Raw genomic sequence first — 16084 nt, forward strand, 5'->3', positions numbered from 1 at the left:
GCGCAAATAATGTTTATTCCATTATTTTACAGCCACATTCATAACGCATTTGCTACACATACATGTACACAAAAAGTCTGTATGTATGCTTTTATGTACCATGGTATATATGTATGTAAGTATATTTAAGTACATATGGTGGAACTCAAGCATGAGTGTTAACTGTTTGCCGCTTGTTATTACAAAGTTACGCGACAGTTTGTAATTTCCATCGCATGGTAGGTTTTATCTCTAATTAGTCAAAGTGAACTACAGGTTGCAGCAATATCAAACATGCAACAGTTTTTGTTGTTGTTGTTGTCCTTATTGCCACACACTTTCGTTTTGTATGCATTGTGATGGGAAATAAAAGTGCTTTCAGACTGTCAAGTCACTTGCACAGAAAACTGATTAAATTTGACATGTGAAAAGTCTTCATTTGAAATGAATTCCCATTGCAACATGAAATATGCATCAACTTATGTGTAAATGTCAGAATGAGTTAAAGCATAAGCATTTAGTTTATTATTTAATTATAGTAATTGAAATGAATCAGATGTTTTGCTTGATTAGTTATATTGCTTTGCGGATATGAATGAAAGGTCTCTCTTTTCTTATTGGGGAAATGGATGAAGTTGATTTATTCATTCATTTTCAATTATATATGTATATATTTTGTTTTATTGACTGAATCAGAGTGTATGTGTGTGTGTGTGTGTAATAAAATTAACTTACCTGATGTGCCATTGATTATTACCATTGCGTATGCAATTGATTTAAAATAAGAAATCAAATTAAGCATACGGCATGTTGGCCAGCCAAAGTGAATGACAATAAAAATGACTCTTGGAATAAATAAGATTCATCATCAACTGAATTATATTATGTATTATTTTTCATCGTAAACAACTTTTTATGATATAAAGGATAAAACTGAAATTTAACAGCCTGGTTCAATCAAATGTTAATCAAGTATTAAAACTACTCCATTGACTGTATTATTAAGCTATTTATCTAAAGCTTATTCAACCAAATTTAAGATATTCATTTGATCTTTTATTACTTTGTTTATTGGGTTGGGTGAAATGATAGACTTAATGATGGATCATTATAGCTAATATCGTATTTTATGTACCCTGATTAGCTTAGTTAGTTAAACAAAATCCATTACTTTATACTTAAATTCAATTTATTACTTTCAAGAACACATTCTACACTTTTCATTTTCCATTTGCTTAGTTTGGACTTGGGAAAACTTAACAGGGATGAATCCTTTTCTTGATAAACATTTGGCAACATTTTCTCGCAATTAGACTTTTAAAACGCTTAGTCTAGCTATAGAAAAATTTGAGACTTGGTCTGCATTCATAATATGTACTCAGTTGTTGTACTATCGTTCGTACACATGCCAGCTGCGGCAGCATCTCTAAGTGGTCTTCTTTGTCTCAGCCTAAGTGGTTTTTCATGAGAAACATTCCCGTGCTCTTGTTGCATTGTGACTGTGTTTGTGTGTGTGTGTGTGAGTATGTGTTGTCCTGTTGTCAAAGTTTTTTGTCTTTGTAGGTACTTCATCTCTCTATGCGTGGCCCTCTCTGGAAAAGTTGTTCCTCATCATTGTGGAATGTTCCAAGGCACATACAAACGAATTTGTAATTGGAAACTTTTTTTCCCCCTACAAAATGTGATATGTGAATGACTCGGTGTGACTCGGAGCGGATGTGGGGTCAGTGAGTCGGTGAATGGCCCTTAATGCTCCTCTGTACGTAATTCAATTAAATGCGAACCAGTCAAGCAAATTTTAACCAAAAGCTGAACCCTTTTTTCTCATTTCCTCGACATATCCGGTCCAGGCTAATCGAAAGCCAAGGGCAATTTCCAATGAATTTAAAGTTGCCTATGCAATCTATACAATAAGGACATACAGTTGATTCCAATTGAATGTTATACTGAGCCTATGCAAATGATACGGAAAGCCAAACGGCATTATTTATCGGTGTTTATGGAGTAACTGTTGATGGGGCCTACATTCCATACTCCTCAAATTCAATTACGTGTTGTCGGCAAAGAAAGAAGCAGGAGCAGCAGACGTGGTAATTGAATTAAACTGCTTAAACTTTGCACAACTGTACAAAAAAAAAAAAAGGAAAAAAGAGGGACACCCAGCACGTCCACATGCATACATCCCATATACATACTTATAGCAGGGCCAGGGCTAGATCCAGATCCTCGTGACACATGTGTGCTCTGTGTCTGGCTCACTTGTGTCAAAGTTCGCGCTGTTCCTTCTCAACATACACACACACACACACACACACACAGACATTGTATCTGTTGCTAAGGTAATTGTATAAAATCATGAAAGAAACATACTCTTACCCACACCCACACATACACTAATTTTGAAATCCATGCGAACATAATCTGGCTGTTAAACAGGGTGACTTGAAATTAGACAATTACCAAATGCTTTTAAGACGCCAAAAAATTAGACAAAAACATTTAAAAACTTTACAAAAAATTGTCTGTTAGGGTTGATTTTACCAATATTTTTATTTATTAGCTGCAGGCACCCTATACAAATTTATTTTTTTTCCATATATGATAAAATTAAGGTAAGCTTCTTCACCTACCAATATACAATACAGTGGGCCAAATGTTCAATTATTGAAATGTGATTAATAAATCTCAAGAAATTACACAGATATTCAGTTAAAAGTTATTGAGGCTACAATTTTTTGTATAAATAAAAACCAATGCAAACTGAGTAGACATTCCCATTGAAATGAGTTTTCTAGCAAACTGGCCCACTGTATGTGTAATATAGTACCTAATTCTTTTAAATCCCAGCAACCTGTTGTCTGGCCCTAAAAGAAGAACCAAAAAGGAGGCACATTTTTTCAGCAGGAACAAAAAGTCGACTTGGAGATACCAACGAAATGGAAAGTTTAAACTTTGATATGGGTAAAATGAATTTTCTCAAATTTGTTTAAAAGTTAAACTAATCTTATGTATGTAGCTAATGCCTACATTAATTTGTGGCATATATTTCCAAAAAATGATATACCTTTCTCTCGGGTTTTTGGACTAAGAGGTATAAATTGAAACAGTAGGAATTTTTTGGGAAACAAAAAATGTAATTTAACTTAGCCCCGCAAGCCAAAACGAATTTGTTTTTGCTGCAATTGACAGGTCAGAGGTGGAAAGGAGATGTTAATGTTTTACCATGCGGTCCATGTGGTTCGCCTCGTAACAAATACCAACCAAATCTGGCAAAAAAAAAAAAAAAAAATTAAAAAAAATAAAAACATTGTAAGCGCAAAACCAGCTAAATGAAGAATGGCATCCCATAAGCTTAATGGTCTCCATCGGAGGAGCAACAGCTTTAAATATTCCATTATTTTGCATGTGAGTTTTAATAGAGAATGGCTAGACAGACTCTCTAATTTGCTAAACAAAAGCAAACTAATTTAGTTAGACAATTGATTTGACAAAGAGAATAACGAAGAGTATAGAAAATAATTTAATTTTAATTCATTTAATAAAACATTTTAACAGACAGTTGATTTTGTCAATCATTTTGATGCTTTTGTCCTTTTTTGAACTGAGAATGTCTACGCCCATGGGCGTAAACGAGCCGTTTAAGTGCTTAAAAGTCAACGTGAAACTTTTTTTCCAATTTTTATTGAACAAATATAATATGTGCTCAATATTAACGATGCGTGCGTGGCGATGGCAAAGACTTAAAGAGTCGTTAAATGCGAGTAAACGACGACACGGCTCATTGCTCGTCAGTTCAATTTAAGACTCAACTAACTTTCCACTAGAAAAAAGCAAACTTTTTGCTGTTAGTTTATCCCTTAATCTGATTTGCATAACATTCCAACTATATGCTCTATTTAATACCTATCAACTATAATCTTAATTAATGTTGTATCTCAAAAAACTGGTTGTATTTGATTGTGACACATTGAGTTTAGAATTAATTCACAAGATGAACGATTGCGTATATCCATTTCTATGAGACACATGTGCTAAAATATTGCTAGTATACATATATGATATGTATGTATGTGGGTATGTATATCGTTCTATCACGTTTAACATCATGTCACAAAATAGAGGAAAAGTAAAAATATTGAGTTGTGACACATTTGATTGAATGCGTGCAGACTCAATCAACTTTTAGGCTGGCTTTTTCTGTGTTGTTGCCAATGTCGATTTCGCTGATAATCCGAAACGTGTCAACGTGTTCAATAAAGCCTCAATTCGACGTGCCTTCCGTGTTGTTGCGTTTTTGTGTTTAGTACAAGAGAATAAATTTTGAAATTGAAATTTTCTTTTACACATCGTCACCGTCATCGTCATCATCATCGTCCTCAAATTCATCATCATCATCGCTGCTACAGTCAGCCATGGATTCCAAATAAGAATCACATCTATCCAAATGATATTGAACATTTGTCGAGGAGTAATCATACGAACCAACGGCATAAATTACTCCATACAGTTTAACTACAGCATCCTCTGGAAAAACGAAAGTTGATTGAGTTTTCCCCGTCACAGGCTTTAGAAAGTCTCTGACTATCTTAAACTCAGTCTCTCACCGCCGTTCACATAAAACACAATTTTCGCAGCCTTACCAATAACCGTCTTCAACGGATATTGGGTTTTCTTGTCATCGAAACTCAGCAAAGGAAAGTAAAAATTATCTACGTGACACATAACCGTCCCACATATTCCAGATAACAAAAGTGCATTTGCGAGCGCTACTTTGCCATTTGGTCGCAGTAAGAAAGGACGGCCCGGTGCTATACGAGCACCTATCCAAAAAAAAAATAAAGTGTACTATCTCTGAAACGAAAACTGGAAAGTACTCACTAAAATCCATGGTATATCTCTTTAGAGTAATCATTTTGTTTTGAATGCGTTCAATGAACTTAAAATCTATCCAAATAGATGGAAATTTCTTCTAAATTTTATTTAATTTAATTTAAAACCAAAAAGTCACAGACGTTCAAATTAATGGGAACTTGTTTGTGGAATTTACACTGGGATTATCATAAATAATTTGTTATCAGTCAGAGGAAGAAAGCTATAAAATCAGTAAACTTGAAATAAAAATGCAATTGTTATGACGTATTTCATGAATCATTTCTGTTTACTACACGTTTGTGTGCACTCTGAAAAACAAGACCAAAATCCAAAAATGATTACGAGTGCATTTTTAAAATATGAATAAGTGAAAATGTAAGTATGTTTAGTTAAGTTATAGAAAGTGCTTAAGTTAATCTAACCAGTTTTACCAAGTTCTTTGCCCTTTATGAATCAGTTTTCCCGTTTCTTTTTGCTGAGTGTAATGATCGTACTTGTTGTAGACACATCTTGGAGGTAAAGGGGCAAAGTAATGAAATGTTGAGGAGGCATGAAATGCGACGTCACGGTTTAATGGGCGTCAAGCTAATACTACTCTAGTCAATGTCGTCAAAGTCCAAAAAGACTTGCCAAGCTTGTGCTAATGATCGGGCAAACAATTCGAATATCTTAACAAATTCGAACCTCAGTAGGTGCGTTATCGGCGAACTGAGATAGTGGGGCATTAGTAATGTTCAGATTACCAAGAACTCACCAAAAGTCCGAGCACATTGGAAAAATGCTTGATAAGTGCTCGTGCTCGCGGTCGGCTTCAGGTATATTGGGAATGAGACTGTTTTTTAACGATTGCCCGACAGTTGATCGCGATCCACGTAGTGATTCGGACATACGAATATCTTGAGAAACTCATAAATAAATAATAAACAAAACAGAGAAAAAAAACCCCTGAGTCATAGATAATGAAATTACTATTGACTTTGGGGCTTCTGTTGGCTTTAGCCTTGCCCTTGCAGTTGGAGGCTAATGATCTGAAGGGACTTTTACATGAATTTCATAGAAGCCAAAGGTCAACAAAAATGGGTTCGTATATGAGAGATTTCACATCCAGCAGCACAGAAATACCAATGGTTGAAGATGACCACATAACGAAGAGAAGCCGGGTCAACTATCCTTGCTCAGCAGATACACTCCTTTGTGAGCTAAGACACGGTGCTTATATACCGACAAGTTGCAACGTAGATGACTTTGGTCAAGACAACAGCGGTTTGGTCTATTGCAATTCAACATACTGCGAATCGGAACGGTTTACTCACGACTATATTACCCGAAATCATGATCAGACGCCACATGAAAATAGGTGGAAGCGTGCCAGAATAGGAGAGGAAGCTACGCTCCATGATGTGTGCTTGCTACGGAATGGATTACCAGTAACAAGAAAATGTCAACTCAAGAAACACAGAGCTCAGTGGGAATCCACAGATCAGTGGCAAAGTGTTGTGTGTCTACGTCGTATAAGAGAACGGACAATTAGTACCGAGTTAAACACTTTGCACGATGACATTCTGGAAGGAAGGCGGCGTCCGAAAGATACCCAGAGCCGTCGCCAGATGACAGCCACCATGAGAGATATGTTCAGGCAATCGGATAGAACTGTTCTGCCGGCTGATATACATCTAACCGGTCAGCTATTTTCCTCTCTAATGGATGCCGACAAGGATGCAGCTGTCAGCACGGATTTGGTTAGCGTTTGTAAGGACATCATGTCAAGTGATGCACAAGTATTGCGTTTATCTGCCCAGCTGAATGCAACCAACAATTTATTAAGTAAATTTGAGAGCTACATGGACGACTTGCCACAGCAAATGGTACCGAGCGAGAACTGTGGCAAAATAGTTGAGGATGCCGCCAAAAACGACAGCGCCGCGGCAGCTAGTGGAGTGGAAACTGTAAATTTTTCAGAAATTGGCGTTCAGGCACTGATAACAAGTAATCTTAGTGTGCTCTTTGTAAATCCGGAATGTAAGGATATAACAGGCATAGCCATTTATTCCAAGCCTTCTGAAGAGTTGAAAGAATCCAAAAGTGGCTTCTGGTATCGTTTTTTGCACTCAACTGAAGACTTGAACAAACTCAGACGAGACTCTAATTTGGAGGCAGCTACATTTGTGCCGCAAAATCTTTGGACATCCTTGAAGCTAAGTGGTGCCGTCTATTTGGTGTTTAAGGTTTATGCCCATGATGGTCTGTTTGTGGAGATGTCAGAGCAGAGAAATCGGCGTCCACGCAGCAAAGTGTTATCTATATCAATACCTGGTTACGATGGTGAGCAAATTATGGGAAATTATTTCTTTGTAGAAGCTAACATTTTATTCTTTTTTCCTTTTGATAGCTTCAACTTTGCCACATGAATTGCCATTTTTGTTACGCAATGAAAATCATCGTCAGCCCGATGCCAGAGCCATCAGTTTGGGCAGTGGCTGCGGTTATTGGAACTACCAGACTTGGTTAAGCGATGGAATAATCTCTAGCGAAAACAATGACATGCTGCGTGATCCTGTTATTCTTTGTCAAACACGTCATCTCACGCAATTCTCGTTTCTTGTGGGAGGCAGCTACAGGACGAATGACTTGGGCGAGGAGGTCTTGGTCACTCCACTCAACGAACGTGTTCTGGATATTATCTCCATTGTTGGCTGCTGTATATCCTTGTTTGGCTTAATCGGCATATTCCTCACGGCGGCTGTTTTCAAAAGTTGGCGTAATCAGGCCTCTACCAAGGTTCTGCTACATCTTTGTTTGGCATTGACTTTGCAAATGATCCTCTTTGTCTTCCTCAATACGGACGATATATCCGAACAGTTGGTCGCCGATGGAGATAGTCTGCGTTGTGTGGCCTTAGGAGCGGCCTTGCAATATTCCATCCTTGTGCTTTTCAGTTGGATGCTGATCATAGCATTTTTGCAGTTTCAACGTTATGTCACAGTAATTGGCATTGAGAGGCCACGCCATTATATACTTAAATCTGCAATTGTTGCCTGGTCACTGCCATTACTGCCCACTCTTTTGGTGGCCTTTATCGATCCCAATTCATACTTGCCGACGGAAAGCCAATTGGCTACGGACACAGGCATCTGTTATCCTTCTGGCTATGGTCTTACTTTTGGGGTGGTGCTGCCAGTTACTCTCGTTACGATAGCCAATTTGGCGATCTTTGTCTATGTGTTCTTTAGCATCTCACACTCACTCAGCCAGAGTATTCACAAGAATGAAAGGAAAATGGTTATCAAGCAGATACGTCTGTCAGTTCTACTGTTCTTCTTACTTGGCCTTACCTGGATATTTGGCATATTTGCTTTTATGCAGGCTGGCGTCGTATTCTCCTACCTATTCTGTCTCACTGCCACCATGCAGGGCTTTGTCTTATTTATTTACTTTGTGATACTCGATAAAGAGAATCGTCGTGCATGGGTGGGTCTTATATGGCCTACAAAGAAGTTCATGGACGTGGAGAGACGCACCACAGAGCTGCAATCGATGACCACCTCGTCGACCAACTACTCGAACAGATTGCCACATTAATTTGCACACCCACTTTTGTTCTTTATGGTTTGAGTATTTCATTTTTCCAGCGAACAAATCATTCACCAGCATATGAATCATTCATTTAATTTATAACATTATTTCTAGTTACTATAGGTACTCAACTGTTACAACCTTAAAATAAACAATGCCAAAGCTTCAGTAAAACTTTACAACCTTTTTGCTCTGAAATGTATGCTATACGTATTTAAGTCTCCCCCTTGCGAGTTGAGCCAGCTATCGATGTTAAAGGTGTGCCCATTTGCACAGTGGTAACAAGTGACAAATAATCCACTGAATATAAACGAAAATCAATGATTTAGTTAACAGTTTATTTCCCTAAAAGTTAGGTACTTATAATAATAAACAGGAAGCTAGATTTTAAGATTTTTATTTGTGCTCTTGTTAGCCTTGCCTTTATCACTTCAATCAATTAAAAATCGTAGCTCTAGTTTATCTGATTTAATATTTCTATTTTTAAAAAACAGATGTGTATCTGTAAATATCTTGAATTTTAGTTTAAAACAATTCAAGAGCATTGGCCGATTGATTGCCTGCAAATTTATGAGATACGGCGCCCAGTGTGTTTGTGTTATAAATATTTTGATGATATGAAGGAGGAGGGTGTGAAAGTTTTCATTGACCAAAAATAACGACTTTACCGCCAGCAGCTGTGAGCAATTTCGACACTTCTCAGACTGGGCCTTTGATATTTATTGTCTAAACAAATCGCCGTCAGTCGCTTAACTGTTTTGGAAAATGAATGGCCTTTGGTCACCTGAAAGCTGTAAAGGGAGCTCTTTATACTTACATTTGTCTCAATGTTTGTGGCATGGGGCCATGTGCTATACCTTAAGATTTGTGTGTACATATTTTAACACAAACATTGCCGATATTTGCCCTTGAAATGGCTATGTAGACTTCCAAGTGTATTGAATATTTGCCGCCATATTAATAGGCAAAGGGAATTAGATTTTAATAATTGAAATTGATAATGCTTTCTATTTGATTAACCGTCTGATGCTGATTGATGTATCTGCTGGATAAATGTAATCACTTTTAATGCACATTTCAGGGCATGTGTAAAATGTTTTCACGCTTTAAGAGACCCCGTAACAATACCACAAAAATACAGCAACATTGCAAATCAGGCTAAACTTGAAATAAATTTTAAAATATTTCGAGCCACAAACAATGTCAACACAGGGGCCAAGGGCCAACAGCCAAAAAACAAAGGGGAACTGCCTCAGGCAGTTGACGTCAATGTTAAAGGCTATGGCTAAGGGCAATATGTAAACCAAGTCAAGCAAAATGCTGGCAACAAGAAGGCAAACAAACAATGCCTTAGATGTATGTGCATTAAAAGTCAACGACTCGGCAAATGAATTGCAGGCCAAACAAATTAAATTAGCAGAGAAACAGTAAAATGCCAAAAGAAGAGTCAACTAACTTTTCTTATACAGGTTCAAGGCGAATTTATTTTTACCATTTAATTTCATTTCATTTCATTTTGGGGCAACAATGAACCATACTTAACACCCGTGCCTTCTCAGCCACGTCTGAGCAGGCTGATAGTCTGATGAGACTCAGCTTATTTAATTTCCATGGCAACCATTAACCATTACATGTGCTCACCTTGACCGGTTAGTTTTGCAGCATCAACACTCCCATTGAGCAGAATTAACGATTTCATGGCAATCAGTAATTTGCGCTTAATTAGAGCAATCAATGCTGGTTCTTGTGTGCTGAGTGTGAGTCCCTTAAAGAGTTGGCTACTCAAGTTACATTTATTTGAGTTTTCGAGGGAGCGTGAAATATTAGCCTCAACTTGATAGAAGTTGTGAGAAAATTCCTAATTTTATGACGGAAATTATTTGGCTGGAATTTACTTTTATTTAGCTACTTCACCTGTACTTTCGCTCCAGTTTCTTGCTTTCTCAGGCTTCCTCAGAGCATTTCGGTCCAATTACAGCAGATATTCTGATTTGACAGCTCAGCATTTGACAGAATTGTACCCCAATGACAATGTGTTCCTCACGTCTGATATTGCAACACTTGCCCGTGTTGCCAAGTTCATCATCAACGAAGCAACTTTAATTTGCCACCTGCTTCAATAAAAAGTAATAAGTGTTAAGAGAGCAAAGAAAGAGAACCTGGACATGGATGTCGGGCTAATGCGCATGCGACGTTCTCATAGTCATTTTGATGCTATGCCCCGCCTGCATTTGCTTACGTTACGGGCTTACGAGTGGCACACATTACGTATACGACTAGTTGTATGCCTGGTCAAAGGCATACGGGCGGACATAGACTCCACGATGTGTGAGATAAGAAAGCAAACAGTTTGCGGCATTCCATACATTTGAACGGTACTCAAGCGGAAGTGAAGCGGCCTCCGGAAGAGAGAACAACAACAAACAATAAACGACAAATAAAGTGATTGTCTTTACCGTCGCCCAAAGCCCATGATTTTCAAAAGATATGCTTTATATATTTTTAGCTCTGCATTTCCACAAAGGTGTCGCTAAAATATGGTTGCCAAATTAGTTTAGTTATGAAGCATACACTTTATTTACCAAATTGCTTAAGTTAACTTTAAGCTTTAATATTTTAGTTTATTCTATGATAAGTCAGAATTCAGAAAGCAATCAGATTCAATTGAATTCAAAAATTGGTACAAAAGTATGCATCTTTTGATTGTCCGTACTACTTAAAATGCTATTTGAGTTAAGTAGCAAGTTTGTTAGCATTGGTGCCTCCCCAATCCTTAGAAGAGCAATCGCAAAAACAAATACATAGATAGCATGGAAAAACTGAAGGGCACTTGAACACACAAATAGAACACCCTTCGCTGGCATTCTCGAATGCAGAAGGGCAGTAGGGAGCAAGTGCAACCCATTAATCAGGGTAATAAGGTTTTTACAACAAGATAAACATCTAAAAATAATAAAAGATAAACTGACCAATAGTGTTCATTATGCTGAAATATTATTAACAATTTTTGTAACAATTCATAGAGTTTCTCTCTCTCTCTCTCTCTCTCTGTATTATTCAGTTAAATTACTCACAGTTGGTGGCAATAAATAAATGAACAGAGAGATAAAAAGAAATCTAGCCAGGGGAATAGCTACTCATTAAATTGCATTTCAAATGTCATAAATTGGCTTTTAGGTTTATTTTAGTTGTTGTCCTTGGCTCACTCTCTCTCTCTCTCTCGGCTGCTTTGTTTCAACTTAAGAATAAATTCCATCAACGTTTCACATCCAATTGTTTTTGTGCTAGGAAAGAAAGTAGAAAAATAAAAAATAAAGAAAAAAGGGAGAAGAAATTCCCTTCTTCTTATTTTTCTTTACGTTTTTTTCCTTCTTTATCTTGCCACGTTCATGGCTAAGCAAACACTTGGCTGGTGTGAAAAAATGTAGACAAGTGCAAAATTTTATATTCCCTCATTCCTCTTTGGGTCCTTTCCATTGCTGAAGAGTAAATCATATTTGATACGTTGACTTACAACTGATATTTACTAAATTTAAGTATAACTGCCATTTGTATTCTCTGACGGAAATAAAATAATAGTCTATACAGACTTCTAGACTAGATACAAAATAAATAAAAGTAACTGTTTTTAATTATACTTTAAGGATAATACGATAAATCAATATCATGACTATCTAGATGCTGATGCTTCCAAATGTCGATGCCAACTTATAGGGAGGGAGTAAACACTAGATAGAAGTTTATTACACATCAACTGTATAACTTTTGCAATTCCAAACGTAAAACTTCTAAGCAAAATAAACAGTGACTCAATTCACAAGAGCGTCATCAACAAGAACGAAGGGGGAATAAATGTATGTACCTACTTTTGGGTTGTCGGAGGGTCGCTCTAGCTTAAATTTAATATTACCTACAAATAGACAAAGGTAGTCGTCTTTTACATGTATGCTTATATGTATGTTGAGCATATTTACATAGGATACAGCTTCTGAATTTGCATATTTTATGTATGCATTAGTCAGTTAGCCGCTAAAAGCCACATCGCACTAAAATGCCCAATGGTACCCACATACACACACACACAAACAGATGTAAGTATATGTAAAAGTAAAAAGTTTGAAAGCGAACCCCGTTGCATATAACAATTTAATTCAATTTAACCCAAACTATATAATTTTTTGTTCTAGCAAACTGTTTAGTACTCTTCCCAACCTGACAGAGAGCAAACAACTTTCAACTTATCTTAATGAAATTATCTCTGACATGATCTCTAGTTAATAAATACACGATTTAAACATACATTTCAGCTTTATCCAGTATACGTACTCTCAAAAAGGACTTTTAAGTTTCACAGAATCGTAAGGAAAGCCTGTTCTTATAATATCACTATGCAAATTTTCGTTAGTTTACAGCAGACAGAAGTCATTTTTTGAACTCATCAACAAAATACAAGTACTTCAAGAGCAACTTCTGGGATAAGGGCACTTTACTTTGTAAGTCAAATTCTTTTTTTTCAGCCATTCTTAAATAAGCAGATGCTTTCAAATTCTCTATGTAGATTTAATTTTTAGCCTTCATTTGTTTATGGTTGAATTATATGCGACTATGTAGGTACGTTTCCGTATTTTTGGCTGTATCACGTCGACAAAGTGCAACAACTTATTAAATATGTAAATTTTCTGTTGGCAACTACACGAAAAGGGGCTTAGTGGCGATGTCAGTCGCATTGCCAGTTCACATTTCTAATTTTACACAGTCGCAGAAATTGTTACTTATTCTGGTATACAAGTATTATGAATGGTGAAGATGCCATTTGGGAGTGCTCGGAGGCAGCAGCATAAATAATTCACCAGGCAGAGAAGGTCAAAGGTAAATTTGCGTCTCCCTCTCTCTCTATCTTCATCTCCATCCCATTTTCTGCTGATGTTGTCTGGCGGTTGGCTTCAATCCCGAGGGGGCATTTGGGTAACATCATTAATGTCAAAGGAGGGCGGTGAATGCAGCCTGCTTGGAGACGGCTAGATCCATTGGTTGTTGACGTTGAAACGTTTTCGTCAGTTCAACAATTGAGTTCAACTAACCAACTATTTTAATTAGTTTTGTGGTTAAGAAGTTGATATTTTTTCCATTTGGTCTTCTTTTGGTTAGAAAATTTCTCATTGGTAGCAGGGAGAGAAAAACAACGAAGACAGACACTAGATACGGCAGACTAGTTATTTGGGTGAGTGCGCTTAGTCGATTGGAAAGGAATCCGTTTGCCCCTTGTCATGCATAAAATATGAGCCATCCGTAAGGCCATAACTCAATTTGCTACATGCATTCTCATTTCCCATTCAGCCATCAAATAAAAATAAAACATCCTAGCCTTCGATTTGGTTTAGATCAAAAGCCCATCAAACTCATTACAGCTAAAACCAAGACCCAAAACCAAGTTCTCCCTCCTTGCCAAATGGTTTTCTTATTCTCCCGCAGTGACAGAGGATTTTGTACTCAATGGACAGCTGGACATCAGCAGAAAAACTCAAATGGACCGCTTCATGGTGACTGCTTTCGTTTTAACATGTGAAATAATGGAATGTTTTCCCCTACATGTGTGTGTTTGTTTGTTTGTATGTGTGCATTTCATCATAACTTAAGCAGGAAACGACCCTCATCAATATGGATGGATATGGCTGGTCCTAGTGGTCAGGGCGCCGCGTTTATTGAGCTTAAAATGAGAGAAGCAAATTGCCATAAATAATTTACATAGTAATTAGAACCGATTCATATTTAGCTTAGCAAATCCTTTAACTACGTTGCACACACATGCACACACACACACACATACAGACATTGCGCTAGTCGCTGCAGAGTTAGTTAGTTTTGCATATAAATTGAAATTGAAATGCTTATACAATCGACGGGGTTGAAAATTATTATTTCTCCTCCATTTTCGCGTCATGTGAAATTCAAATTAAGCCACACACATTTCCACCCCACCAGCTGAAATCATTTTCCCGCTTCTAGTCATGGCAATATTTCCGTTTCCGCTATGCCAATTGATTTTCATCAATTTTCCTTCTGCCATACGTAAACCAATCTGCCGAGATTGATGCCAATGCAATAATTTTGTCGCTGCTGCTGCTGCATCCGAAAACTGGAGTGTGAAAGGCAAAAGGATGTAGGACCAAGGGCGTTTGCTTGTTAGTCGCGGTCGAATGAAAGTGGATAATTGTGTTCGCGGTTGAATTTCAAAAGTGATGGAGAGCATCAGGACAGCGAATTTTTTTTTTTTTAGAAAATTAGGTTAAGTATTTACCTCAGTTTTGAGCATCTTTCTATCTGCTGGTGGGAAACAACTTTTAACAGGCACTGTAACAGAGACTAGTAAAACTTTGACAGGTTATAAGACATCAGCAAATAATATATCTTTTAAAGGTCTGAATTGCATAATTTTGCATTTTAAAAACAACAAAATAATATTTTAATTTTGCAGTCTTTTGAATTTTTAGCTGATAAAAGTTTTGTACAAAAATCAAATGAATTATTGGAACCAGTTTTTATGTTTTTATATCTACAATATCCCTTCTGTTTCATATATTCTTTTGACTACTTGATAGTAAAGACCAAAAGCCTTTCAGAAATATATAAATATTCAGTTTAAACAATAAACAGAAATTAAAACAAAATGACATCAAATCAAACTTTGAATGACTCATTTGCAACAAATATAAGATTATAACCGGTATAATAACCAATTTAGTATATATATTTGTTAAAAGACAAGAACTGACTGCGGGCTTAGATTGTTTCTAATCGCATAATTATCAACAAATTTAATTGATCAAAACAAATCTCAATCGATCAACAATGCGTGTGTCCAACGATCAACGATCAATAAAAACTTTTTGTATGTTATTAATATTTCAATTCTTTAGCATTTGAATGGCATTAGACAAAGTGGACAAAAAATGGCTTAGAATATTGTTATAATTCAAAAGAGGCCCCTTTCAATATAGTTGTCAAGCTGGCATATCGAATGACGACAAGACAAATGATCAATGAAATGATTTTAAATAGCATTGTCAAACATAAAGAGTCACCGATTAAAAATCAATATAAATATATCTCCGCTCCATAGAGGCATTGTTTAAACAAAACCAGCCCATACAAAACTAAACATAGTCGTCATTTTTATGCATTTACATCTCTATATACAGACATATGTATATGTATGTATGTTAGATGGTGCTGGAGATCGGCTCTATATGGTGGAAAACCTTATGCTAATTATGTGTGCATGTTATGAGCTCGCTCATAAACTTGATTTATACAGCTAAATCAAAATGAATTTACATAATTATAATGGCGTAAACTACTGCCAAGTTGTCTGGCGTTCCGTCTCCATGGAAAAAAAAAAATCACAGCAAGCCTCATACTATTCAGAGCGAATCATTTTCTGCACACAATCGACTGAAATCTCAACACTTTGAATGAAAAATAGCCAGGTTCGGCTTGTTAACTTGCCTTGGTTAGTGGGAATTCGTTGATCGATTAAACTGGATTGACGAAAATAAAAAACAGGGGACGAGCTAAGCTTCAATATATCGTAATTTATATACTCTACTAAGAGTATGAAGCTTAAGAATTGTTTTTTAAGATGAAATAAAAAGAAAAAGAA

General features: G+C 36.6%; 1 protein-coding gene and 1 long non-coding RNA gene across 2 annotated transcripts; one reads left to right on the top strand and one right to left on the bottom strand.

The window, feature by feature from the left end:
- Positions 1-4055: 4055 nt before the first annotated feature.
- Positions 4056-4997, bottom strand: LOC137585529 (uncharacterized). Its single transcript, XR_011033588.1, has 3 exons — positions 4858-4997; positions 4584-4799; positions 4056-4503 (listed from the first exon to the last, which is right to left on the bottom strand). It is a non-coding gene; the product is annotated as an uncharacterized lncRNA (long non-coding RNA).
- A 734-nt stretch (positions 4998-5731) lies between these two features.
- Positions 5732-8598, top strand: LOC137584791 (adhesion G-protein coupled receptor G7-like). The gene is made up of 2 exons (XM_068300357.1): positions 5732-7173; positions 7241-8598. The coding sequence occupies exons 1-2, from the start codon at positions 5811-5813 to the stop codon at positions 8428-8430; spliced, it is 2553 nt and encodes an 850-aa protein (XP_068156458.1). The 5' UTR covers positions 5732-5810; the 3' UTR covers positions 8431-8598.
- Positions 8599-16084: the final 7486 nt, after the last annotated feature.

Source organism: Drosophila tropicalis, unplaced genomic scaffold (assembly GCF_018151085.1).
Source record: "Drosophila tropicalis isolate 14030-0801.00 unplaced genomic scaffold, ASM1815108v1 contig_878, whole genome shotgun sequence".
Lineage (NCBI taxonomy): Eukaryota > Metazoa > Arthropoda > Insecta > Diptera > Drosophilidae > Drosophila > Drosophila tropicalis.

Coding starts and splice junctions, on each gene's coding strand:
- LOC137584791 (XM_068300357.1), top strand. CDS start 5,811: ATGAAATTACTATTGACTTTGGGGCTTCTGTTGGCTTTAGCCTTGCCC. Junction 7,174..7,240: donor ATCAATACCTGGTTACGATG/GTGAGCAAATTA, acceptor TCCTTTTGATAG/CTTCAACTTTGCCACATGAA.